Raw genomic sequence first — 26,317 nt, 5'->3', positions numbered from 1 at the left:
CTTTCAAGTTTCAAGTTTCCTTCCTATGGAGGGAGATCAGAATTGCACACAATTTTCCAAATGTGGCCTAACCAATATCCTGTACAGTCGCAACATGACCTCCCAACTCCTATACTTAATACTGTCATCAATAAAAGAAAGCATACAAACACCTTCTTCACTATCCTATCTACTCCACTTTCAATTAAGTCCAAAGTGATTTTGTTCAGCAACACTTCCCAGGATCTTACAATTAAGTGTGTAAGTGCTGCTTTGATTTGCTTTTCCAAAATGCAGAACCTCACATTTATCTAAGTTAAACTCCATCTGCCACGTTTCGGTCCATTGGCCCATCTGATCAAGATCCCATTGTACTCTGAAGTAACTTCTTAGCTGCCCACTACACCTCCAATTTTGGTGCCATCTGCGAATTTACTAACTATATCTCCTTTGTTCACATCCAAATCATTCATATAAATGATGAGTGGCAGGGCACCCAGCACTGATCCTTGTGGCACACCACTGGTCACAGGCGTCCTGTCTGAAAAGCCACCCTCCTTAAGGGGCAGTCAGAGAATTTTGTTTCACTTGGATTTTCAGAAGGCTTTTGATCGGGTCCCACATAAAATATTAGCATGTAGAATTAAAGTACTTGGGAGTGAAGGTTCTGCACTGAATGGATTGAGAGCTCATTGGTAGGTGGGAAATAAAGGCCTTTTTCAAGTGGCAGGCAATGAGAATGGACTATAGCAGAGATCAGTGATTTGAGCCCAGCTATTCACAAATGTATTTAATGATTCAGATGAGGAAACAACATGACTTAGCTCCAGGTTTTCAGATAACAAAATTCTGGGTAGGATTATATGAAGCAAGGAGGGTGCGGAGATGATCAATGCAATTGGAAAAGTTAAGTACGTGGGCAAGTGCATGGCGGATCCAGTATAATGCAGATAAATGTGAGGTTATCTCCTACAGTAAGAAAAACAGACAGGCAGATTATCTGAATGGCAATAAATGGGGAATGGGGAATGCAATGAGACTAGGTATCCTTATGCACCAGTTGATAAAAGTAAGGATGTAGATGCAGCATACGATAAAGAACACAAGCGTTATATTGGCCGTTGTAGCAAGATGATTCAAGTACTGGAACAGGGCTGTCTTGCTGTAACTGTGCAGGGTATTCAATGGTTAAACCACGCCTGGAGTATGAGTGCAGTCTTGGTGTCCTTATCTGAGAAATTATGTTCTGCCTATTAAGGTAGTGCAATGAAAATTTACAAGGCTGATTTCAGGTATGTGGGACTGATGTAAGGGAAGAGACTGGATTGGTTTCAGACTGCATTCTGTGGAGTTTCGAAGAATAAGGTGAGATCCCACACAAACCTATAAAATTCTAACATCTATATTGGTTAGATGCAGGAAGGATATCCCTGCTGAGTGGGGTGTCCAGAAACTGGAGTCTTTTAGGACAGAGATGAGAATTCTCTGTACAGGAAATTTTTGAAGCCAAATCTTTAAAGACTTGTTAAAAATCTCACAACACCAGGTTATAGTCCAACAGGTTTATTTGGAAGCATTAGCTTTCAGAGCGCTGCTCCTTCTTCATCTGATGAATGAACAGTGCTTTGAAAGCTAGTGCTTCCAAATAAATCTGTTGGACTATAACCTGGTGTTGTGTTACTTTTCTTTGTTTACCCCAGTCCAACACTGGCTTCCCAACAATAAAGACATAGATATAACTCTTTGCACTAAAGAAATCAAAAGATGTGTGAGAAGGCTGGAACAGGGCACTTAGTTAGATGATCAGCCATGATTATAATGAATAGTGGTGCAGGCTTGAATGGTTGAATGGCCTACTCCTGCACTTATATGTTTTTATTTGTGTGGCACTATTTCTAATGGTTATTATTTGGCTTATCAGTAAGTTGAGACCTATTCAAACATTGGATGCTGCCTGAACTGCTGTGCTCTTCCAGCACCACTAATCCAGAATCTGGTTTCCAGCATCTGCAGTCATTGTTTTTACCTATTCAAACAGCCCATGGATAGGGTGCTTGAAAATGTAGCTGGCTGTGAATGCATAGCTGGGACAATATTATGCTTGTGTGTAAAACCACAAGATACAGAGCAGAATTAGGCCATTTGGCTCATGAAGTCTCCACCAATATTCAATCATGTTTTTTTTTATTAGATTAGATTAGATTACTTACAGTGTGGAAACAGGCCCTTCAGCCCAACAAGTCCACACCGACCCGTCGAAGATCCATTCCCCTACACCTAACACTACGGGCAATTTAGCATGGCCAATTCACCTAACCTACACATTTTGGATTTTGAGAGGAAACCGGAGCACCTGGAGGAAACCCACGCAGACACAGGGAGAGCGTGCAAACTCCACACAGAGTCACCTGAGGCAGGAATTGAACCCGGGTCTCTGGCACTGTGAGGCAGCAGTGCTAACCACTGTGCCACCGTGCCGCCCATGCCGCCGTTTTGATGTTTTTCAACTCCATTCTCCTGCCTATTTCCTAAAACCCTTGATTTCCTTATTAACCAAGAACCAAATAAGACTATAAGATAAAATTTTAATCAAATATCACGATCTATCATGATGGGATTTGAACCCATATGACTAGTTCAGAGACATTACCACTGCACCACCACACTCCTCAGACAGAAGCAGAGCATGACCTTAGACATGCTCCTTAGACAGTGTCTTCTAAACCCAGTTCCACTACCACCTAGAAGGACAAAGGCAGTAGATAAATGGGAAAATCATAGTCTGCAAGTTCCTCTCTAAGACACTAACCATGCGAACTTGGAGATGTATCGTTAGTGCTGCAACGTGAAAGAGTCAACATCCTGGAACTCACTCCTGAATACATTGTAGGTTTATCTACAGCATACAGACTGCAGCGATTTCTAGATCATTTATGTATATCTCAAACAACAGTGGCCCCAGTACTGACCCCTGTGGAACACCACTGGTCACCTTTCTCTGTTTTGAGAAACTCCCTTACAAGTACTACTCTCTGTCTCCTGTTGCTCCACCAGTTCTTTATCCACCTAGCTAGAACACCCTGCACACCATGTGACTTCACTTTCTCCATTAATCTTCAATGGGGAACCTTTTCAAATGCCTTACTAAAGTCTATGTATTTAAGTTTTAAATATTCAGGAGATGCTGGAATCAATCAGCAAGTTCAACATCATTATTGGAGAGGTGCTTTTGTTGTTTTAGACCAATAACAGAGGACAGTTATTGACAATACTTGGGGCCCATGATGAATTGGATAATGTGCCTGACTACAGATCAGGAGCTTGTAGATTCTGCTCCTACCTGGTTTGAATGCAATTTGCAGTTTTTGGGTGCACAGTGGCTCAGTGGTTAGCACTGCTGCTTCACAGCGCTAGGGTCCCGGGTTCAATTTCAGCCTTTGGTGAATGTCTGTGTGGAGTTTTCACATGTCTGCGTGAGTTTTGTCCAGGTGCTCTGGTTTCCTCCCACAGTCCAAAGATGTGCAGGTTAGATGGATTGGCCCTGCTAAATTACCTATAGTGTCCGGGGATGTGTAGGCTAGGTGGCTTGGCCATGGGAAAATGCACTATTACCCTGATAGGGTAGGGGTCTGGGTAGGATGCTCTTCAGAGGGGCAGTGTAGAATTGATGGACCAAATGGTCTGCTTCCATACTGCAAGAATTCTATGATTCTATTCTATGACTTTTTGAAAAGGGTTTTGAGCCTGGAATGATGGGTGAACACTTGAACAATGGAAATGCATTGGATTCTGATAGTAATGAATTACGCAAGAGGTGGGGATTGGACAGCAGTGGGATTGTAATTTGTAGCTGAGTTAGGCATGTTAGCACAATGCTTCCTTGGAAAGTTGCAGTTGACTTCTCTTATTTTAAAGGTCTGGAATTTCTGCTTTGAGGAAGTAATCTATCCAAATGAAGGCACCAAAATATGAGCAAATTAGAAGGCCTTCCTTTACTGGGATATCAGTTCACTTCTGTACTTGGTTTAGGCAATCTAGCTGTGACCCCCTATCCACTTGTTGCCCACTCATTTCTTATGCTCTTTCATCCCTCTGTGGCTTCTCATACCTGCCAAAGACTGCTTGTTCGTCATGCTCCTCCATTTTCCCGAGATCGTGGCATATCATACCATGCTGTCTCCATGCCAGCTTTTCACCCATGCTGAGTCAGATTCTTGTTCCCAAACCCCTTATATCCCACTATGCCAATCACCCAGTAACCACTGCAGACAGGATGCATAAATCTTTCCTCAATAACATTGGAAAGTATTGGAGTTGCTCATGAAACTATCAGTATAAAGAAATAGTTGTTTAACATTCATTTAAGAATATCCTAATCTTGTAAACAGATTTATTGACAGCTTTATCAACAAACACTGCCGGACTAATCTTATTTTTTTTGGGGTATGCAGTTAAGGTAAGCATTCCTCATGAAATTCAGTTTCATAACTGTGTCAGCAATGTCTCTAGACCTGAAAACATTAAGTGCATCAATTTTTCTTGAATGGTTATGTGACCTGAAAATGTGTTGCTGGAAAAGCACAGCAGGTCAGGCAGCATCAAAGGAGCAGGAGAATCGACGTTTCGGGCATGAGCCCTTCTTTGGGCTCATGCCTGAAATGTCGATTCTCCTGCTCCTTGGATGCTGCCTGACCTGCTGTGCTTTTCCAGCAACACATTTTCAGCTCTGATGTCCAGCATCTGCAGTCCTCACTTTCTCCTGGTTATGTGACCTGTCAATCAGAGAACCCAACACCTGTTATATGGCTGAACTAATGGCTGAAGCATCTATCAGTGAACAAATCCAAACATATAGTGCAATTGTAACTGCAATTAAGTTAGTTTGGAACCTCAGTTTAATTTAATTGGGTAAATCAGTCTATTGTCTCTGAGGAGCTTTCCTCATTCACAATGTGATAGATTTAATGTTAATTTTTCTTTTCTAAACAAAGCCCCTCTCATCTGTCAATGCATTAGAAATATACTTATCTGCATTCTATTATGAAATTTGAAGTTAGCAAAATCTTTTAAACTTGATGTGTCAAAGAGTGTCTACCTGCAATAAAGGCTTTCTCCTTTCTTCGCTATATCCCTGAACTGCCACATGCTTTATTCCCCTCAGAAAGTATGAAATCAGTCATGCACCAAGAAAGTTACATTCCACGTTATTTAAAAATACCACAAAAGGGGAATGTAGAGTTATCTCTTTCCTCATGCAGGAATGGCAAAATCCAGTCAGTATTGGGTTTGACACTGGTGTTATGGCAATATTTCTCTTCTCGAGAAAAGGTCTAGTTGTTACTCTTGATTAAAATAGGTTTGGCCTGGTCTGTCTGACTTTATGTGGATGCTCTTCAACAACTGCATTGGTCACTGAGCTTCCTTTCCTTCAATACACCTAATGTGTATCTTCATTGTAAAAGAAAATCTTTTTTGCTATAGTGTATATTCATTTTGATCATTTAAATACTTTAAATCCTGTACCAACTTGGTTGCTTATGCCTTGAATTGATGAGTTTCGAGCACTGGTGCTCCTACAGCCCATGATTCATCATAACCATTTAAATTATGTGACTTTGCAGCAACAGAGATGGAAGTCCACTTCATATTTTGATGTAATCAAAGTAGCATTAATGAAATTTTAGATGCTTTGATTTAAAAAATTCTAAATACTCCATAAAGTAGTTAATTATTAATTTCTTCTGTGTTAAAGAAGCACCAGAAACAGGGGAATGTGATATCTAGTAAATACTTTTTTAGCAGTTTTAGAAGTAGTTGTGTTTGACTAATAATACTAATCCATATACCTATTCGCAGGAAGCATTCTTTGGTGTCATGGATTGCAGTGATGGAATACTTTCTGGTGCTGCAACTTTGCTGGAGAATATTTTCTTACCAGCCATTTCTGCAACTGGAAACTGGGGTGGACTTAATCAAGACGTAAATAGGGAAAGAGAGAAGAAAGCTTTTAAAGATATTATTCGCAGATACATCACTTTCTTAAATGGTAAGATGTCTGAATAGCTAGTTGGTCTATGGATTGCAGCTTATAATATGTACTTACACAATGGTGATGTAATAGGATTAAAATCAGCAAAGCAGATATTACCCTGTGGTTCTTGTGGCTGAAAAGTCACATAATACAATTGTAGACTAAAAGGAGGAAAATCTCACAAACTTTGAAAATTAAAGTACGTGGATTTGAGATCCAAAGGCATCTGGGTGACCTAATGCATGAATTGCAAAAGGCTAGCACGCAGATGTTAGGAAGTAGTTAGAAAGGCTAATAGAGGGTGTGACCTTATAGAGGTTTATAAAATCATGAGGGGCATGGATAAGGTAAATACAAAACTCTTTTCCCAAGGGTAGGGGAGTTCAAAATAGAGGGCTTAATTTTACAGTGAGATGAAAATGATTTAAAAGGGACCTGAAGGACAACTGGAGGTTGGCTAACATGGTGCCACTGTTTAAGAAGGGTGATAAGGACAAGCCAGGGAACTATAGACCAGTGAGCCTGACCTCGGTGGTTGGCAAGTTATTGGAGGGAATCCTGAGGGACAGGATGTATCTGTATTTGGAAAGGCAAGGACTGATTCAGGATAGTCAACATGGCTTTGTGCATGGGAAACCGTGTCTCACAAACTTGATTGAGTTTTTTGATGAAGTAACAAAGACGATTGATGAGGGCAGAGCAGTAGATGTGATCTATATGGACTTCAGTAAGGCGTTCAACAAGGTTCCCCATGGGAGACTGATTAGCAAGGTTAGATCTCATGGAATACAGGGAGAACTAGCCATTTGGATACAGAACTGGCTCAAAGGTAGAAGACAGAGGGTGGTGGTGGTGCGTTGTTTTTCAGACTGGAGGCCTGTGACCAGTGGAGTGCCACAGGATCGGTGCTGGGCCCTCTACTTTTTGTCATTTACATAAATGATTTGGATGCGAGCATAAGAGGTACAGTTAGTAAGTTTGCAGATGACACCAAAATTGGAGGTGTAGTGGACAGCGAAGAGGGTTACGTCAGATTATAACAGGATCTTGACCAGATGGGCAAATGGGCTGAGAAGTGGCAGATGGAGTTTAATTCAGATAAATGTGAGGTGCTGCATTTTGGGAAAGCAAATCTTAGCAGGATTTGTACACTTATGGTAAGGTCCTAGGGAGTGTTGCTGAACAAAGAGACCTTGGAGTGCAGGTTCATAGCTCCTTGAAAGTGGAGTCGCAGGTAGATAGGATATTGAAAAAGGCATTTGATATGCTTTCTTTTATTGGTCAGAGTATTGAGTACAGGAGTTGGAAGGTCATGCTGCGGCTGTACTGGACTTTGGTTAGGCCACTGTTGGAATATTGCTTGCAATTCTGGTCTCCTCCCTATCGGAAAGATGTTGTGAAACTTGAAAGGGTTCAGAAAAGATTTACAAGGATGTTGCCAGGGTTGGAGGATCTGAGCTACAGGGAGAGGCTGAACAGGCTGGGGCTGTTTTCCCTGGAGCGTCAGAGGCTGAGGGGTGACCTTATAGAGGTTTACAAAATTATGAGGGGCATAGATAGGATAAATAGGCAAAGTCTTTTCCCTGGGGTTGAGGAGTCCAGAACTAGAAAGCATAGGTTTAGGGTGAGAGGGGAAAGATATAAAAGAGACCTAAGGGACAACTTTTTCACGAAGAGGGTGGTACGTATATGGAATGAGCTGCCAGAGGATGTGGTGGAGGCTGGTACAATTGTAACATTTAAGAGGCATTTGGATAGATATATGAATAGGAAGGGTTTGGAGGGATATGGACCAGGTGCTGGCAGGTGGGACTAGATTGGATTGGGATATCTGGTTGGCATAGACGGGATGGACCGAAGGGTCTGTTTCCATTCTGTACATCTCTATGACTCTATGACAACATTTTCATAAGAGGGCAGTTTGTATGTGGAATGAACTGCCAGAGGGTGTGCCAGATACAGGTATGGTTACAACATTTAAAAGACATTTGTACAGGCACATGAATAGGAGAGGTTTAGAGGGATATGGGCCAAACACAGGCAAATGGGACTAGTTTAGTTTGGGAAACCTGATCAGCGTGGATGAGTTGGACTTCAGTGTCCATTTCCATGCTGTATGATTCTATGACTATATGAAAAGAGTTGAATGCAAAGGTGAGGAATTATACTTTAGTTATCCAAAGTACTAGTTACCACACCATAATACTGTGAGTAGCATTGATCTGCTTATTTAAGGTAGGATGTAAATGTGTTGGAATAAGTTCAGAGAGGGTTTACCAAACCAAAACCTAGAATGGTTCGACAAGGCTAGGCATGTTTCTACTGGAATTTAAAAGAGTAAAAGGCGAGTTCACTTAAACATAAATGACCCCGAGGATCTTAACAGGTTGAATGTGGAAAGGATATTTTATCTTTAAAACATTTTAAAAGTTTTATTGTCATGTGTTTTTTACAGTAAGAATGCAATAAAATACAGTGAAAAGCTTTCAGTTGTCACCACAATTCAGCACCATTTTTAATAATTTTAAGAATAAGGAGAAAGAAGGACCGAAAGTTTGAAGAGAGTCTATCAGTCCTGAACCAGCTCATCACTATCAGTGATATCAGCAACAAGGATATTTGTTCTTGTGAGAGAGTCTAGACCTAGGGGTCACTATTTAAAAATAAGGGTCACTAATTTAAGGCAGGGATGGGGAAAAATAAATCCTTTCAGAGGGTCATGAACCCTTGGAACTCCTCAATAGGCAGTTGAAGTTGAGTCTTTGAATATATTTAAAGCAAAACGTGAGTAGATTCTTAGTGAACAAGGGGTTGAAAGGTTATTGGGTAGGTTAGACTTTCAATCAGATCAGTTATGATCTCCATAGGAAATGAAGCTTGATGGACAAAATGCTCTAATCCTGCTCTCAATTCGTGTGTTTGCATGTTTGTGTGTTATGGTCTGTCTCCAAACACTTTCACAGCTTAAACGTATCAGATTAAAAGGTCTCTGATTTTTGTGTGACTGAGAGGATCTTCCTTCTCCCAAACTGTGTAGTGTGTCCTGGAGGTATAATATACCAGATTCTGACAGCTACCTTGTTGCTGTTCATAGAATACTGCTTCTATAATAAGATCATCCACAACTATGATAGTTGGAAACAATGGATTGTAGTGGCTCAGGCCATCTGTGAATATCAGTATAACCTTGATTTTTTTGGAAAGCCTCTTTTTCATGTGGATTTTGGCAGCGTCTTTGCAATTTCTGGAGGAGTGCCCTGAAGTTTTCAGTCCTACTTTTTAAAATTCATTCATGGGATGAGGGTGTTGCTGGTTGGGCCATTCTTAATTGCCAAGAGAGCAGTTAAGAGTCAACAACATTGCTGTGGGTCTGGAATCACAAGTAGTCCAGACCAGGTAAGGATGGCAGTTTCCTTCCCTAAAGGGTGTTAGTGAACCAGTTGGGTTTTTCCAACAATCACCAATGGATTCATGGTGTCACCAAGTTGGTCCCTTTTTTCTAAAAGCTATTCCTTTTCTCAAGGATACTGTGTCCATGGTCTTTTTCAGAGAGGTCATAAATCAGCTTCCAACTCCGAGGTGACTAGTTTGGTACAGAGATAAAAAAAGGATATTGATAGGCCTTTTGTTCATATGTAAAAAGATGAGACTTTAGGCCAAAGTGGTCATGTTTTAGAATGTATAATGAAAGGAGAGTGGTCAGCTCTATAGCCGAGTAGTTCAGTCCAGAACTAATTGGGAGTTCAACAGTGAGCTGTGTGGAAACAGGCTCTCTCTCTCTCTCTCTCCTTCTGCCCTTCTAACTTCAGCCTGCAAGCATTTGTTCCGTATTTACTATTTTTAAGGGGGTTTGCTAATTGGGACTGTTGTGTATATTCGGAACAACATAATTAAGTCACGTTTGGATAAACTGAGTTCTGTAGGGTTTCTTTGATCAGTTCTTTGTGTTTAATTGTGTAATTTTGTGAATAAATTCTTGTCTGTCTTAAAACCTGATAGTCAACCGAGCTAACTTACTCCGTGTATTGTTCACTGTATACTTCCCGAAACAAATTGCAAAGTTATGTTCTGAGCTGCCTACTTAAAAATGTCTTGAGTGGTCTGACCTAGTAAATAACAAATTGGGGGCTTGTCTGGGATTTTAAACAGTGAATACAATGCTCGTGTCTTTATTTCAGGTGTTGGTTTGGTTGGTTAGACAAAGCTTGGGATAGTAATGGGTCTTTTAGTTGCTAAAAGGTTTTTGGAAATGGATGCGGTGACTTTGGAAGTTTTGCAAAAGGTGAATAAGACCAAGCTGCAGGAATTAGCGGAGAAACTGGGATTGGACCTGCTGCTTCTGTGAGGAAAGAGAGATAATTACAGCAATACCTCAGCATTTAAACTTGCTGGAGAGACCATCAGAATCCATAGAGATTTCAATAACTCAATTGCAAATGAAGCAGCTTGAGTTGGAGGCGAGAGATAAGGAAAGGCGAGCAGAAATGAAACAGTTTGAGTTACGATTAAAAGCAGAAGAGAGGGAAAAAGAGAGAGCAGCAGAAGAGATGGAAAAGAGAGAGCAGCAGAACAGAGAGAAAACAGAGCATTTGAACTTCAGAAATTCACCCTTAAAAAGGAAAGTCAGCTTAAAAGGCTGGAGATAAAGGCTGAAAGTAACCTTAGTGAGGAAAAAAGTGAGAATGAGCAAGTCCCTGGTAGTCAGAAACCTAGTGAAAAACTGTTAAACTATGTTCAGGCATTGCCTAAATTTGATGAGAAGGATGTGGAAGCCTTTTTCATCTCATTTGAAAAGGTGGCAAACAATGCAGTGGCCAATGGGGTTTTGATTAGATTACTTACAATGTGGAAACTGGCCCTTTGGCCCAACCAGTCCACACCCACCCTCCGAAGGGTAACCCACCCAGACCCATTCCCCTACACCTAACACTACGGGCAATTTAGCATGGCCAGTTCACCTAACCTGCACATTTTTGGACTGTGGGAGGAAACCAGAGCGCCCGGAGGAAACCCACGCAGACAGGGGGAGAATGTGCAAACTCCACACAGACAGTTGCCTGAGGTGGGAATTGAACCTGGGTCTCTGGCGCTGTGAAGCAGCAGTGCTAACCACTGTGCCACTGTTTGTTGATCCAAACGAGACTTGTAGGTAGGGCTAGTGAGGTATTCGCATCCTTATCAGAAGGGGTTATCTGGGCAGTTTGAGGAGATGAAAAAAAACATTTTAAATGCATATGAGCTTGTACCAGAAGCCTATAGACAATGTTTAGGAATCTAAGGAGGGAGCCTGGTCAAATCTAAATTGAGTTTGAAAGGATCAAACAAGAGTAATTTCGATAGATGGATCAGAGCTTTAAAAATCAAGCAAATCTATGATGCCCTTAGAGAGGTAATTATTTTGGAGGAAGTCAAAACTCACTGCTTGTAGTACTACAAACCCATGTGGAAGAGTAGAGAGTTAGAATGGAAAGTCTAGCAGTTGAAGTGGCCGAAGATTATGAGCTGGTCCAGAAAACATGGTTTGGCTTCCAGAATCAATTTCAGTCCATGAGGGATAAAAATTGTGGCAAAAAGAAATCCTCACATGGAAACGGAAAGGTAGATCTCAGTGAAGATCATAAGTAGAACTTAACACAGGGTTTAAAAAATCCCTTGAGGCGGGCAAAGAAGTTAAAAAGCTCTGGTATTTTCATTGTAATAAAATGGGCCACATGAAATCGCAGTGTTGGTGGACTAGAAGAAAGCCAGATATAAAAAAACCGGACAAGCATGGAAGTTTTGTTGAATTAGTAACAAAAAGCACAAGAGAATTTAGACAACTGCCTCAGAGTGTACAAGATGATCAGAGTTGATGAAGGAGCAAGTGCCAGATCTGCTTAAAAAATAATGTTAAGAGTAAAGTTTATTCACATAGGCCAGGAGTAGCAGGTAAAGAGGTTACAGTATGAAGGGACACAGGGTCCTCTCAGTCTGTATTGCTGAAGGAATGTAGAGATATGTACTCCTGAGGGACTATTGCAAGAAATGGTGAGACAAAAATTGCTCAATTCTGTGAAGTGAGGCTAGAGAGCCCAGAGAAGAATGGAGAATTTGTGATCGGAGTACTGGACAAACTCTCAGCTCCAGGAATACAATTTGTCCTTGCAAATGATATAGCTGATTCACTGGTTCGCGTGCTGCCTACTCTATTGAATTGAACAGCCAATGGAGATGCAGGTAATTGAAGAAATAAAGAAGGTTTATCCAGGAATTTTCCCAGATTGGGTGATCACAGAGCACAAGTTGAAGCAGGAGAGATCAAAAGGCACAGATATGGAAGCTGATATAGCTTTATCAGGGACTTTTTTAGATCAGATAAGTAGAACAAAACAGGACCAAATAGATATACATGCAGGTATCTTTAGCTCTGCTACTCTTATTGAATTACAGCAGAAAGATGAGAACTTAAAACAGTTGTATCAAAAGGCATACACGGAGAAGGAGAGTGGATGCATCCCTGTGTGTTATTACTTAACAAATGATGTCTTAATTAGGAAATGGAGACTATCGCACATTGAAGCAGTTGAGAAATAGGCAGAGATTCATCAAATTGTTTTGCCAGTAGGGTATAGAAAGGAGGTGCTGCTAGTGTTGCATGAGCTACCACTAGGAGGTCATTTAGGGGTGAGGAAAACACAGGCTAAACTACACAGACATTTTTACTGGCCTTGTCTACACAAGGATGTAGTTGACTTTTTTCATCATACATGTCAGGTAATCGGAAAACCACAGGCAGTAATAAAACCTGTACCTTTAACACCTATACTAGCATTTGAGGAAATTTTCACAAGAGTCTTGATTGATTGTGTAGGTCCCCTACTCCAAACAAAAAGTGGGAATAAATATTTATTAACAATAATGGATGTGTTGACTAGATTATCAGAGGCAATCCCATTATGCAACATCACAGTTAAAAGGGTTGTAGAAGAATTACTTAATTTTTTTACGAGATATGGACTACTAGTAGAGATCCAGTCAGATCAAGGATCAAACTTCACATCCAAACTATTCATGGAGGTTATGGATAACCTGGGAATAAAGCAATTCAGATCTACTGCATACCATCAGGAATCACAGGGAGCGCTAGAGAGGTGGCATCAATCATTGAAGACCATGTTAAAGGCTTATTTGGTCAAGATTATCCAGATGATTGGGATAAGGGTTAAGCTGATAATGATGTTTGTACGTTTTGCGGTCAGAGATGCATCGAATGAATTGACTAAATTCAGTCCATTTGAATTAATGTTTGGGCATGAAAAAAGAGGACCAGTAAAATTGATTAAGGAGAAACTAATAAGTCAGAATTCAGAGCCCACCCATTTGGACTATGTGTCAAATTTTAGAGAACGATTAAATAGAGCTGGAGAGTTGGCTAGATCGCATTTAAAAGTATCACAGGATACAATGAAACAGGAAGCGGATAAGAAATCACAAATTCACAATTTTGCAATTAGGGATAAGGTATTGGTGTTACTTCCAGTAACAGGGGAGCCTTTAATAGCAAGGTTTAGTGGACCATATCAAATTGAGAAGAAATTGAGTGAGGGGAATTACTTGATAAGGAAGAAATCTCACAGTGTTTGTCATGTGAATAATCTCAAAAGATATTTTGATAGGAAAGGAAAGCAAGAGAAGAAGGTGTTAATGATTATAGCACAGAAGGAAGAACCAAGTTCAGAGGACTTTGAATTGGACATTCCTCAAATCAAATTGGACAATGGGGAAATTGGGATAAATTATTGAGTTACCTTCCCCAAGAAAATCGAAGTGATCTGAAAGAGTTATTACTATCACAAGGGGAGATATGCAGAAACAAACTGGCAACTACTAACCTAATTGTGCATGATGTAGAGAGAGGAGATGCTGTTCTGATTAAGCAACATCCTTATTGGCATAACCCTCTGAGGTTGGCACAAGTTCAGAAGGGGATCGAGGCATAATCAAAGGTTGAATAGGCTCGGACTTTTCTCTCTGGAGAGAAGGAGGAAGGGAGGATACCTGATAGAGGTGTACAAAATAATGAGAGGAATAGATAGAGTCACTAGCCAGAGACTTTTCCCCAGGGCAGGATTGACTGGTACGAGAAGTCATAGTTTGAAGATTTTAGGAGGAAGGTATAAAGGAGATGCCAGAGGTAGGTTTTTTACACAGAGAGTTGTGAATGCATGGAATGTGTTACCAGCGATGGTGGTGGAAGCAGAGTCACTGGGGACAATTAAGTGACTGCTGGACATACACATGGATAGCAGTGAGTTGAGGGGTGTGTTGGTTAAGTTACTATATTTTATGTCAGGATTGAATCTCGGCACAGCATCATGGACCAAAGGGCCTGTTCTGTGCTGTACTTTTCTATGTTCTGTGTTCAAAGTGAGTTACAGTGACTGGAGCTCACCCATAGTCATGATGCCAAAGTCAGTTGGTACCTTACGGTTATGTATGGAGAATCACAAAGTCAACGCTGTTACAAGGACTGATGCATATCCATTTCCATGGTTGGAACACTGTGTCGATAAAGTGGGACAAGCAACTTACTTTTCTAAGTTGGACTTGCTCAGAGGCTACTGGCAAGTACCTCTGTCAGAAAGAGCAAAAGCGATTTTACTTTCATAACGCCAAATGGACTATATCAGTTCAAAGTCATGCCATTTAGTATGAAAACCGTTCCAGCCACATTTTAGAGACTGATTAATAAGGTAATTGCTGGGTTACCCAATTGTGTTGTTTAATTGATGACCTGTTGATTTTTAATTCACTCGTGGAAGGAACATGTACAGCATTTATCAGATTTGTTCAATCGACTTCGGAAGACAGGCTGGATGGTAAACCTAGCTAAAAGTGAATTTGCCAAAGCCCAAGTCACATCCTAGGCCATGTTATAGCATATGGACAAATTACCCCATGGGATGCGAAAACGAAAGTAATTGGGGAATTTCACACACCGTCCACGAAAGAAGTAGCAAAGCGGTTCCTGGAATTGAGTGGATTTTCTGGAATGTTTTTGCCAAGCTTTAGCAGTATGGCTGTTCCACTCACCAAATTATTCAAAAAGGGCAAGAAGTTTCAGTGGACAGCCGACTGCCAAAAGGCATTTGACAGCTTAAAATATGTGTTAACCACAGCCCCAGTACTAGCCACACCGGATTACACGAAGCCTTTCAAGATAGCTATCGATGCCAGTGATGTGGATGCAGTGCACATGCAGGAGGATGATGAGTGGATAGAAAGATCCATTGGTACTTTTCCAGGAAGTTGAACGTTCATCAAAAGAAATATTCAACAGTGGAGAAAGAGACTTTAAGCTTGGTGTTGACATTACAACATTTCAGTGTTTATGTTACCAGCAATGCATCTGAGACAGTTGTATAAACTGATCATAACTAATTGACATTTGTGGAAAAATTTAAGGACAAAAATGCCAGACTGTTTAGATGGAGCTTGTTTGTGCAGCCATTCCGTTTGACAATTGTGCATGTGGCAGGTTGCGAAAACGTGATTGGCGACACATTATCGAGCCTCAAATGAGATTCGGTGGCGGGTGTGCCATGGACTGAATTCGCACATGGTTGTGCATGGTTGCATGTGTATAATTAGTATAGTTTATAACTGTGTTTTAGGATACTGACCAGTTTGTTTTTGAAGAGTTTTACAAATGAAGCCATCTTTTGATATTGATTTGTTTTTAAAGGGGGAGGTGTTTATCTCAGCCACTCTTTTTCATTTTATATTAGTCCGCTCCTCCCTCATCCCATTTTAGTCTTCTTTGTTTCAGTGCAAGACACTGGGATTGAAACTTACTTCTCACCCTCCATCTATGTTTTAAATTCAACCATACTGTGATTGTCCCTTCCAAGAGGATCCCGAACTATGAGGTCAATAATTATTCCCATCTTATTACACAGAACCAGAACGAGAATGGCTTGCTCCCTCGTAGGTTCTATTACATACTGTTCGAGGAAGTTATTGTGGATGCATTCTATGAACTCCTCCTCAAGGCTGCCTTGACCAGCTTAGTTTGACCAATTAATGTGTAGATTAAAATCCCCCATGGCATCTGTCGGACCATTTTTACATGCATCAGTTATTTCTGTATTTATTGCTCGCCCCACCATGGTATTATCATTTGGTGGCCTACAGACTGCGCCAATCAGTCTTACTATTTCTAATTTCCATCCATCTTAATTCAAACTTTTTCTCCATAGAACCTATATCATCTCTACTACCGCCCTGATGTCGTCCTTAAGTATCAGAGCTACACCATCTCCCTTTCCTTCCAGTTTATCCTTCTGAATAGTATGATACACCTGGATATTTAACTCACAGTTGTGACCACCTTGCAATCATATCTCTGTAATGACCACTATATTATATCTATTCATGATGATTTGAGCCGTCCACTCAGTTACCTTGTTTCGAATGCCAGTAAAGTGCCCTTATGGTAGCTTTTATATTGTCTTTTTGAATCCTAACACTCCCACCAGACGATCCTTTGTTTTTAAACATTCTCACTTTCTCTGTCACCACCTGGTTTCCACTCATCTTAGTGCTGCACTGCTCATTTGCTTCTTGCTTTTTATTTATTATCTTAATTCTCTTTTTCCTTAACCCCTCACCCACTCTGGCTAACTCAGCGCCTCCCCTTAAGTTCCCATCCCCCTGCCAAGCTAGTTTAAAGTCCATCCAAAGCAACAACAGCAGCCAGATCAGTCGCACGTGATTTACTTTGTTCTACAGCAGAGAGGTTTGAGGTGTGGATGAGTGGTAGTGATAGGAGACCCTCTAGTCAGGGATATACATAGGTGTTTCTGTGACCATGCACAAGACTCCAGGATAATGTGTTGCCTTCCTGGTGCCTGAAGAAGGGCTTATGCCCGAAACGTCGATTCTCCTGCTCCTTGGATGCTGCCTGACCTGCTGCGCTTTTCCAGCAACACATTTTTCAGCTCTGATTCCCAGCACCTGCAGTCCTCACTTTTCCTTCCTGGTGCCAGAGTCAGGGATGCTTCTGAGGTGGTAGTGTACATTCTGAAAGGGGAGGGTGAGCAGCGGAGGTCATATTGGTACTAATAACATACTTCGGAAGTGAGATGAGGTCCTGCAAAGGGAATTTAGAGAGCTAAGTCAAAATTTGAAAAGCAGGACCTCTAGGATTGTAATCTCAGGATCACTCCCTTGCCACATGCTAACGAGATCACAAATAGAAAGCTAATTAAGTTATTGCATGGCGATAGAACTGGTGTCGGAAGATAAGGTGGGGGGGAGGGAAATCAGGAAGCTGGAGAAATCTGCATTCATCCCTTGTGGTTGGAGGGTTCCTAGGCGGAAGATGAGGCACTCTTCCTCCAGGCGTCGTGTTGCCATGGTCTGGCGATAGAGGAGGCAAAGGGCCTGCATGTCCTTGGTGGAGTGGGAGGGGGAGTTAAAGTGTTCCGTCACGGGGCTGTTGGGTTGGTTGGTGCGGATGTCCCAGAGGTGTTCTCTGAAACGTTCCACAAGTAGGCGGCCTGTCTCCCCAATTTAGAGGAGGCCACATCGGGTGCAACGGATGCAGTAAATGATGTGTGTGGAGGTGCAGGTGAATTTGTGATGGATATGGAAGGATCCCTTGGGGCCTTGCAGGGAAGTGAGGGGAGAGGTGTGGGTGCAAGTTTTGCATTTCTTGCGGTTGCAGGGGAAGGTTCTGGGAGTGGAGGTTGGGTTGGTGGGGGTTGTGGACCTGACGAGGGAGTCGCGGAGGGAGTGGTCTTTCCGTAACGCTGATAGGGGAGGGGAGGGAAATATATCCTAGATGGTGGGGTCTGTTTGGAGGTGGCAGAAATGACTAAGGATGATACTAAGAATCTGGAGGTTGGTGGGGTGTAGGTGAGGACCAGTGGTGTTCTGTCCTGGTGGCGATTGGAGGGGCGGGGTTCAAGGGCGGAGGAGCGGGAAGTAGAGGAGATGCGGTGGAGAGAATCGTCAACCACGTCTGAGGGGAAATTGCGGTCTTTGAAGAAGAAGGCCTTCTGGGTTGTTCGGTATTGGAACTGGTGTTCCTGGGAGCAGATGCGGCAGAGACGAAGGAATTGGGAATATGGGATGGCGTTTTTACAGGGGGCAGGGTGGGAGGAGGTGCAATCTAGGTAGTTGTGGGATTTGGTCGGTTTATAATAAATGTCCATGTTGAGTCGGTCACCCGAGGTAGAGATGGAGAGGTGTAGGAAGGGGAGGGAGGAGTCTGAGACGGTCCAGGTGAATTTGAGGTCGGGGTGGAAGGTGTTAGTGAAGTGGATGAACTGTTCAAACTCCTCGTGGGAGCACGAGGTAGCGCCAATACAGTCATCAATGTAGCGGAAGAAAAGGTGGGGGTTGGTGCCAGTGTAGCTGCGGAAGATGGACTGTTCCACATATCCAACGAAGAGGCAGGCATAGCTGGGGCCCATGCGGGTGCCCATGGCTACTCCTTTGGTTTGGAGGAAGTGGGAGGATTGGAAAGAGAAGTTGTTCAGAGTGAGAACCAGTTCAGTCAGTCGAAGGAGGGTGTCAGTGGAAGGGTACTGGTTGGGTCAGCGGGAAAGGAAGAAGCGGAGGGCTTTGAGGCCTTTGTGATGAGGGATGGAGGTGTATAGGGACTGGATGTCCATGGTGAAGATAAGGCGTTGGGGGCCGGGGAAGTGAAAATTATGGAGGAGGTGGAGGGCGTGGGTGGTGGACCAAACGTAGGTGGGGAGTTCTTGGACTAAGGGGAACAGGACTGTGTCGAGGTATGCAGAGATAAGTTCGGTGGGTAAGGAGCAGGCTGAGACAATGTGTCGGTCGGGGCAGTCAGGTTTGTGGATTGAGCAGGAGGTAGAAACGGGTGGTGCGGTGTTGTGGGACTATGAGGTTGGAGGCGGTGGATGGGAGATCCCCTGAGGTGATGAGGTTATGGGGAGACTCCTATACATTGGCGGAACGTTTCAGAGAACACCTTTGGGACACCCGCACCAACCAACCCAACCGCCCCGTGGCTGAACACTTTAACTCCCCCTCCCACTCCGCCAAGGACATGCCGGTCCTTGGTCTCCTCCATTGCCAGACCATGGCAACACGGCGCCTGGAGGAAGAGCGCCTCATCTTCCGCCTAGGAACCCTCCAACCACAAGGGATGAATGCAGATTTCTCCAGCTTCCTCATTTCCCCTCTCTCCACCTTATCTCAGTCCCAACCCTCGGACTCAGCACCGCCTTCTTGACCTGCAATCTTCTTCCCGACCTCTCTGCCCCCATCCCATCTCCAGCCTATCACCCTCACCTTAACCTCCTTCCACCTATCGCATTCCCAATGCCCCTCCCCCAAGTCCCTCCTCCCTACCTTTTATCTTAGCCTGCTTGGCACACCTTCCTCATTCCTGAAGAAGGGCTTATGCCCGAAATGTCGATTCTCCTGCTCCTTGGATGCTGCCTGACCTGCTGCGCTTTTCCAGCAACACATTTTTCAGATAGAACTGGTGTAGGAGAGATTCCAGGGCAGAAGGAAGCTGTACCAGAAGAATGGGTTCCACTTCAACCGGAGGGACAGGAATAACCTTGCATGGAGGTTTGCTCGTGCCACTCAAGACATTAAAGCTCATAAGGCATAGGAGCAGAAAATAGGCCACTTGGCCCCTCGAGTTTGCGCGATCATTCAATCATGGCTGATAAGTTTCTCAACCCCATTCTACTGCTTTCTCTCTGTGATCTTTAATCCCCTTGACATTCATGAACCTGTCTATGTCTGTCTTAAATATAGTCAATAAACGAATATGCGGCAAGAGGGTGGGAACCAGAGCAGTAGGTCAGCATGTGGAATGATTGAGGACAAGGTCGAGGTTAAGTCAAGAAAGTCTAAAATGAAGTCAGGGTCAGGTTAATGAAATGGCAGCGCTGGCAGTCTGAAGTGTACTATTTTACTGCAAGGAATATAATAGGGAAGGCAGATGAACTTATAGCTTGAACTAGTACATGAAACTATGATATTGTAGCCATTATTGAAATTTGGTTGAGAGAAGGCAGCTCAATGTTCCACGGTTTAGATTTTTCAGGCTTGTTAGAGAGGGATGTGAAAGGGGTAGGAGAATTGCATTACTGATTGAGGAGAATGTCACAGCTCACTAAGAGAGGAAGGCTCACCCAGCAAGGCTGTGTGCGCGGAACTCAGAAATAAGGAAGGTGCAATCACTATGATGGATTATCCCAAACCCTCCCAGTAGCCAGCAGAACAAATATGTAAGCAGGTTATGAAAAGCAGTAAAAACAACAGCTTTATTGTATTGGATGATTTTAACTTTCCCAATATTGACTGTGACTTTCTTTGTGATGTCGCTTAGATGGGACAGAATTTGTTAGGTGCATCCAAGAAGGTTTGTTGAAACAATATTTAAATCATTCAAATGGGGAAGAGGTCTCATTAGACCTTGTACTGGGGAATGAGCCTGTCCAGGTGATCAAAATTTCAGGATCATAATTCTGTAACTCTTAAGGTAGTCATGGATAAGAATAAGACTGATCCTCGGGTGAACGTGCTACAGTGGGGGATTGCAAATTACATCAGTGAGGCGGCTGCATGAAGGTAAATTCACATATGACATGTAGGTATCTTTTAAAGGCCAATTAATCAGAATTCAGCACCAGGGTGTTGCTGTGAAAATGAAAGATATGGAAGGCAAGATTTGGGAACTCTGGATGACAAGGAACATTGGAAATTTAGTTCAAAAGGAAAAGGAAACGTGTAAGATTTAGGAAACTTACAGAAGACCTGTGAGAAATAGAAAGGAAACAGGAAAGAACTTAAACAAGGAATTACAAAGTCTAAATAAGGCCATGAAATGTCCACGGCAAGTAGTGTTAAGGAGAATCCCAAGGTAATTTACAAGTCTATTCAGAGCAAGAGGGTAGCTAGGGAAAGGGTAGGTACACTCACAGACAAAGGAGGGGATTTTTGTATGGCAGCAGAGAAATTGGTCGAGGTCCTTAATGTGTAATTCGCATTGTTATTCAAAGGGCTATGATAAGATTAGGGAGAGGTTATTGTTGATATTCTTGGCCATGTTGATATGAAGAAATAGAACATGTTGGGTCTCTTGAAAAACATTAAGGTAGGTCCCTAAAGTCCCTAAAGATGTTTGAGGGTAGGGCATAACTTGGAAGTGCCCGTGTTGGACTGGGGTGGACATAATGAAAAATCACTCAACCCCAGGTTATAGTCTAACAGGTTTACTTGGAAATACTAGCTTTCAAAGCACCACTCCTTCATAGGGGAGTAAATGTTGTCTTACTGAAGTATTTGACAAGGTCCCTCATAATAGGATAATCCAAAAGATTAATTCACATAGGATCCATGGTGTTTTGCTAAATTTGATATAAAATTCGCTTGGTCACAGAAGATGGAGTGTGTTTTTTCTGGCTGGACCTCTGAAAAGGATCAATGTCTGGACCTTTGTCTGTTATATATATAAAAGAATTGGATGAAAATGCAGGTGGTCTGATTAGTAAGTTTGCAGACAATACAAAAGTGTAAACACAATTTTCATTCACTTAATCTGAATGTCCCCTTGCAACTTTCTTTTCCTGTATACGAAGTAATGCCCATCTAATTTAGCAGTAGAATGATCTATAAAGGAGATAGTTAAATAACATAAGTGATATTAACAGAAGATAATGAACTAGAAGGCATAGGTTTAAGGTGAGATGGGAAAGATTTTAAAGGGACCTAAGGGGTAACTTTTTCATGCAAAGGGTGGTGCATGTTTGGAACGAGCTGCCAGAGGAAGTGGTGGAGGCTGGTACAATTACAGCATTTAATAGGCATCTGGATTGGTATATAAATAGGAAGGATTTAGAGGGATATGGGTCAAGTGCTGGCAAATGGGAGTAGATTGGTTTTGGATATCTGCTCAGCAGAGATGAGTTGGATTGAAGTGTTGATGACATGGATAAGGTGGTAAAGAAGATGTCCGGCATGCTTGCCTTCATCAATCAGAGCATGGAGTATAAAAGTTCTCAAATCATGGTTGTAGCTGTATAAAACTTCAGTTAGTCCACATTTGGAATTTTGTGTCCAGTTGTAGTCAACACAAGACAAGGTACAAAAGAGATTTGCCAGGACTGGAGAGTGTTAGATGTAAGGAAGGGTTGGACAAACTTGGATTGTTTTTGTTAGATAATCGGAGGCTGAGGGATGACCTGATAGAAGTACATAAAATCATGAGAGGTATGATTAGGGTGAATAGCTTTCCCCAGGGTAGAAATATTTAATATTAGGGGTCATAGGTTTAATGTGAGAGGAGAAAGTTTAAAGAAGATAGACAAGGCAATTGTATTACATACAGAGAGTGGTAGGTGCCCAGAATGCACTGCCATGGGAGGTGGTAGAAGCAGGTATGATAGTAACATTTAAGAGGCATTTGTATTAGTACATGATAATGCAAGGAAAGAGGGATACAGACCATATGCAAGCAGATGGGATTACTTTAGAATGGCATCATGGTCAATACAGGAATGATGGATCAAAGGGCCTGTTCTTGTTCTGTAATATTCTGGTTTATTTTCTCTCACCTGGACTGAATTAAAAGTGTACTTTCTTTCTTATTGAACTTTACTTTATGAGTTCAAATACCAAACGCTACCACCCACAAATTTCCCTTTGAACCATGGACAAACTGACTAGGAAGAGTTCTGAGGAAGAGTCACTGAATCCAAAATGTTTGATTCCAATTTCTTTCCACACATGCTGCAAGACATGCTGAGCAATTTCTGTGTTTGTGACTAGGAAATGTGTTGCTGTTCCTTCAGTCTCACTGGGCCAAAATCCTGGAACTTCTTCCCTAATGTTAGTATGGGTGTAACTGTAGCAAAATGGATTATAATGGTTCAAGAAAGCAGTTCACAACTGCCTTCTAAAGCACAACTAGGACAGGCAATATATACTTGCATATCCTGTCCTAGTTGTGTCTGAGGAGATAGTTATGAGTAAATTTAAAAATGCTTATGTTTGGGTTTGTTTGCTGCCACCAAAAGAGCCTTTCATCTTAAACAAGTCATAATATATTGTTTGACAGAAATCAGATACAGGTTATATTACTAAGTTGGACGTTGTAACTCAGGCTATTGGGAGATACATGAAAAAAGTATTCAATCTTAGAGACTTTCTGTCTTTCTCCACCAAAGTTCTTATGTTATCACCAAATTGGGTCGATCTTAATGTAGTTTACAACATTAACCCTTTCAGAACTGTCAACTTATGCAACACATTTCCTCAAAATCTGTGTTCCCGTATTTTTGAACCACCAGCTCATAGCAAAATGTTTCACTGTCTACATTAACAAACTGTCATCACATTTTGTACCTCTACCAAATTTTCCATGAATCTCCTTTGTTTAAGAGAACAATGCTAGCTTCCCTGACCTAAATTTGTAGAATTTCCGATCCGTGGAGGCATTTAATAAATGACAGCTATGCTCTTTTGTTGATCCATAAATTTGTAAAATCCATACCTACAGCAATATATGGCCTAAAGAGATTTTATAAAGATTCAGTATACCTTTCCTGTTGGTACCTCTATTTGTGAAGCCCAAGTTTCCATGTATCTGTCTCTCCTGTCATCTTCAAAGATCTACGCACATGTAGCTCAGATGTCTCCGTCAGTGAAATGCTCTTTACAACTGTGTCATTAAATCTCAGCATTAAATTCCATCATTCATTTGTCTGTTTGTTTTAACTCTTAAATGGGCATTGCATGCAAGACAATTTACCCAACTTCTGCAGCACTCATTGTCCTTCGGAGAGAAGTGAGTCTGGCATTGCTTGTAGTAAGCCAGACTGGGTGAAGAACAGTAGATTTCCTTAGTGAGAAGGTATCGCTGAACAAAGTAGATTTTTTGACAATCAGTGATTATTTCAGGGGTCACTGTGGCTGAGACTAATATTAAATTCAAGATTTATTTATTGTTTGATCTGCCTTGTCAATTTTCACTCCATCCATTGCTTCCACATTATCCATTATTTTGTCATCATGCTATTCCTAGATAAATGCATTTAACAGTACATATTACGTGTTATACTCTAGCCTTTTATCCCAAAACATTTAACACATTCTTTGGGCCTTATAGGACCCCATTATTTAATAAAATATATAGTCATAGAGATCTACAACATAGAAAAAGGCCTTACAGTCTTTCGCATCCACCCGGGTTGAAATTAATCACCTAACTATTTAAATCCCATTTTCCAGCACTTAGCCTATAACCTTATGTACCTTGGCATCGCAAACGCACATCTAAGTACTTCCTAAATGTTCTGAGGATTTCTCCCTCGACCACCCTTACAGATGGTGAGTTCCGGATTCCCACCAACCTCTGGGTGAAAAAGACTTTCCTCACTTCTCTGCTAAACCTTCTGCCTTTTACCTTACACCTATGCCCCCTGCCATTGATCCCTCCATCCAGGGAAACATTTTTTCATACATATCCAATTCATGCCCTGTTACAATTATCCATTCACGAGATATGAGCATTGCTGGCTAGGCAAGTGCTTATTGTTCATTCCTTAGAATCATAGAATCTTTACAGTGTAGAAACAGGCCATTTGGCCCTACAAATCCATACTGACCCTCTGAAGAGTAACCCACCCAGACCCATTCTTCTACTACTCTACATTTACCCTAACTAATGCACCTAAGCCACATATCCCTGAACACTATGGGCAAGTTTAACAGCTCAATCACCTAACCTGCACATCTTTCGACTGTGGGAGGAAACCGGAGCACCCAGAGGAATCCCACACAGACACGGGGAGACTGTGCAAACTCCACTCTGTCGCCCAGAGCTAGAATTGAACACAGGTCCCAGGCACAGTCATAATCACTGAGCCCTAATTGTCCAGGCAATTAAAAGTCAGCTTTTCTTCCCTAAAGGACATTAGTGAACCAGATGGATCTTTATGGCAATCAGCAGTTGTGACATGAACACATTTGGGCAGCTTTTTTTTATTCCAGATTTTATAGTGAATTTCATCAGCAGTGATGGAATTCAATCCCATGTTCTTAGAACATTAAGCTGGTTTCCTGGATTATTTGTTCAGTCACATCACCACATGCCACTATCTCCCTCTGCTTCCCTATTGCCTGATTATGATTTACGAAGTAGGAGGACATGATGGCACTGTGATATTATTGCTGCACTTGTAATCCAGAGACTTAGATAATGTTCCAAGGACCAAGTTTCAAATGGCAGCTGGTGGAATTTGAATTCAATACATTATCTAGAATTAAAAGTCTAATGATGAACAAGAATCAATTGCCGTAAAAATCCATCCATTTCACAGAAAGTAGGAAATGTTGCTACTGTTAACTGGTCTCACCAACAATGTGGTTGACTCATCACTGCCTTCTGAATTGGCCTAGCAAGCCTCTAAGTTATATTAACTGCTAGAAAGGTCAGGACATACTTCTAGACTAAGCTGAAGCAGGTGGTAAAGGAAGCAACAAGAGTGAAAATCATACTTGATCTCATCCTCAACAGCCTGCTTGCTGCAAATGCATCTGTCCAGGACAATTTTGTTAACAATGACCACCACACCATGCTTATAAAGATAAAATCCAGTCATTACATTGAGAGTGCCTCATGTCTGGTTGTATTGCATATAATTATGGTAAATGGGATAGATTTTGAACAGGTCTAGCACCTCAAGAATGGATATCCATGCTGTGGGTCATCAGCAACAGCAGATTATATTCCAATCTCCGATCTGCAACCTCATGACCAATCATAGCCCCCATTCTAACATTACCATCAAGTTGAGGGATCCACCCTGGTCTCATGAAGAATGCAGAGGGGTATGCCATGAGCAGCAAGAGGCATATCTAAATATGCTTTATTAATCAGGTGAAGTTACAAAACAGGACTACTTACATGCCAGGAGAAAGTGAGGTCTGCAGATGCTGGAGATCAAAGTTGAAACTTTATTGCTGGAACAGCACAGCAGGTCAGGCAGCATCCAGGGAACAGGAGATTCGACGTTTCGGGCACAGGCCCTTCTTCAGGAATTCCTGAAGAAGGGCCTGTGCCCGAAACGTCGAATCTCCTGTTCCCTGGATGCTGCCTGACCTGCTGTGCTGTTCCAGCAATAAAGTTTCAACTACATACATGCCAGGCAACATAAGCAGTAAGTGATAGAGCTAAGCCATTCTAGAACCAGCAGATCATATCTGAGCTTTGCAATATTATGCTGTACATCTCTATGACTCTATTGCCACAGATTTTTGAATTTCTACCAA

General features: G+C 41.9%; 1 protein-coding gene across 1 annotated transcript in view; it reads left to right on the top strand.

Moving 5' to 3' along the window:
• LOC122540179 (dynein axonemal heavy chain 8-like) overlaps positions 1-26,317 on the top strand; it is a 1,258,818-nt gene that overhangs the window by 76,774 nt on the left and 1,155,727 nt on the right. The window contains exon 5 of the mRNA XM_087976819.1: positions 5,836-6,025. Coding sequence (XP_087832945.1) covers positions 5,836-6,025 — 190 coding nt within the window. The remainder of the gene's footprint in view (positions 1-5,835; positions 6,026-26,317) is intronic.

Source organism: Chiloscyllium plagiosum, unplaced genomic scaffold, assembly GCF_037043375.1.
Source record: "Chiloscyllium plagiosum isolate Xiang-an unplaced genomic scaffold, Cpla_swu_hap1 HiC_scaffold_3, whole genome shotgun sequence".
Lineage (NCBI taxonomy): Eukaryota > Metazoa > Chordata > Chondrichthyes > Orectolobiformes > Hemiscylliidae > Chiloscyllium > Chiloscyllium plagiosum.
This window is presented reverse-complemented; position numbering and strand designations above follow the sequence as displayed.